General features: G+C 45.0%; 1 protein-coding gene across 1 annotated transcript; it reads right to left on the reverse strand.

Annotated features, from left to right (window-relative positions):
- Nucleotides 1-516: 516 nt before the first annotated feature.
- On the reverse strand, nucleotides 517-759 carry T265_06280 (hypothetical protein; the record flags this gene model as incomplete). The annotated part of the gene is made up of 1 exon (XM_009171500.1): nucleotides 517-759. The coding sequence occupies one exon, from the start codon at nucleotides 757-759 to the stop codon at nucleotides 517-519; it is 243 nt and encodes an 80-aa protein (XP_009169764.1).
- Between the last annotated feature and the right edge of the window lie 1,183 nt (nucleotides 760-1,942).

Consider the following 1,942-nt stretch of genomic DNA (forward strand, 5'->3'; position numbering starts at 1 on the left):
TCAGGTGGGCACCAACCCTGAGTTTCCATCAACCTTATATTCTGCTTCAATTGACAGACTATTGATTATCCTACTGTCATAGCTCGATAAGGTTTGATTTTTCGAGCTGATTGACGAACTGGTGCGACTGTCGGCATACCAGTTGGACTACTGTAGCCTTAGGAAACATAATTTAGTTGCAGTCGTAGTTAACTAGGCCCGATGTGTTTTGACTATTTCCGTCCCGTTGAAAGTGGCTTAGCCTAACGTAATTGCCATCTTTAGTGTTTAGTATGTGGACCAACAGAAATGTGCTTTCACTGATGTCGCTTCCACAAATTTGTTTTTCGTCGAAACGAGAAAAAACACTTGAAGTGTCTCGAATGCGTACTTGAGAGCCAATATCAAGTTTGGGTATGTTTTGCATCATAAAGCGAACTAAGAAGTAATGCGGTGAAGACTCTTGTTCGCAGGGCAGATTCTTGATCAAATGACCACTGGCTTGTCCTACTTGGAAAGGAGCGTACGCAATCTCGCTCAACTCAGTGTTGCTTTCCCTGCAATGTGTTCATTGGAAAAATCAAGTTTAAACTTATCGTGGATGTGATTGTGACCACTTTCCTCTCCACGTTTTGCGCCAACGTCATTTGTTTCTATTTGTTTTGTAGTTGTTGGACTTGTCTGTTTGATGAAGCCATCCACTACCTGTTTTTCATCAGCATCTCGTCGTCGTTTGTGACTTCGCCTCTGTTCTGGACCGTGTGCACATATTTTGATCATGTTGCAACCGTATTTTCCCCCATAGACCGGTTGTGTCGATTTTCAGTCGTACATACATGTTTTTGTGGCGCACAACTGCATTTTTCTAGTAAAACGTGCGGCAATAGCGAGATATATTTTTTGTCAACTGGTAGTATTTTCTTTGTTCGGTACGGTACGGATTATCTAGCTTGGTTTTTGTCAAAGCACGCGGTAGTCATATGGACCCACCGTCTGTTTCACGTGATCTCTTCGCACAAAGGTGCTAGTTTGTTTATCGCATGACTTGCTTCCGCTTCTTTTCGTCACTTTTGTCTGATAACCAGGATCCCGATACTTATGGGCCTGGCGGGTAGCTGGAGACCAACGTATAAAATTGTAGCTACTGGACTGTTGTGAGAGAAAATACGGGTAGTTCAGTTTTTCAGCGGCAACGTTCTCAGTCATTCCCTCGATCCACTGTGGCGGAACAGACCGGCTTCCTTACACAATTACCACCCCCATGCTGCGAAGTCCAACGACGCTCTGAACAGGTTTACACATCGAAGAATTGTACTTTTCATATTTGTGCAAGACTTATTTTCCAACGTAATCGTCCTAATCGGGTTATGTAGGCGACAGTCTCTCACTGGTTGACACGCGCACTTTATGAATCACTTAAGGGCTTATCAGTGAAATACTCATTAGAGTAAGGAATTCGAATAATCCAGACATGGGACAGAGACACGCTTCTGTGAAACCAATAAGGGGGAGGGGGACATTTCCCATCCAATGATTTTTGTTGTTTGTTCCGACTTGAAATTGTGTGGATGAATCCAGGTTGTGATAGAGTTGCCATCGTGTGTTCTGGTGACAGCTCACCGCTTTAACGCGAGTCCCTCTCTGTTTCTGGCAGCTGTTGTCCAGTAGACTCATTAGGGGGCTGTTCTCGCTCCCAGCGTCATCCTGTCTGCATTGCACAGTCTGCATACAGCAATGTCGCGGAATTCATCCACTCAAACCCGCACTGAGGATTCCACTCCGATTGATTACTAAATGTCCGCTGCCCAATTACCGTGCTTAGTGAACTGACCAACAACCACTCCGTATGTATTCGCAGGACAGACCTAACATGGGGGCTTATCAGGGAACTGTTCTTCGTTTCAGTGAAGTCTGCAACTGAGGATATGGCTGACTGGCAGATACAGCCTACCTCTGCTCGCAG

The sequence above is a fragment of the Opisthorchis viverrini genome (assembly GCF_000715545.1).
Source record: "Opisthorchis viverrini unplaced genomic scaffold opera_v5_131, whole genome shotgun sequence".
In the NCBI taxonomy this organism is placed as follows: Eukaryota; Metazoa; Platyhelminthes; class Trematoda; order Opisthorchiida; family Opisthorchiidae; genus Opisthorchis; species Opisthorchis viverrini.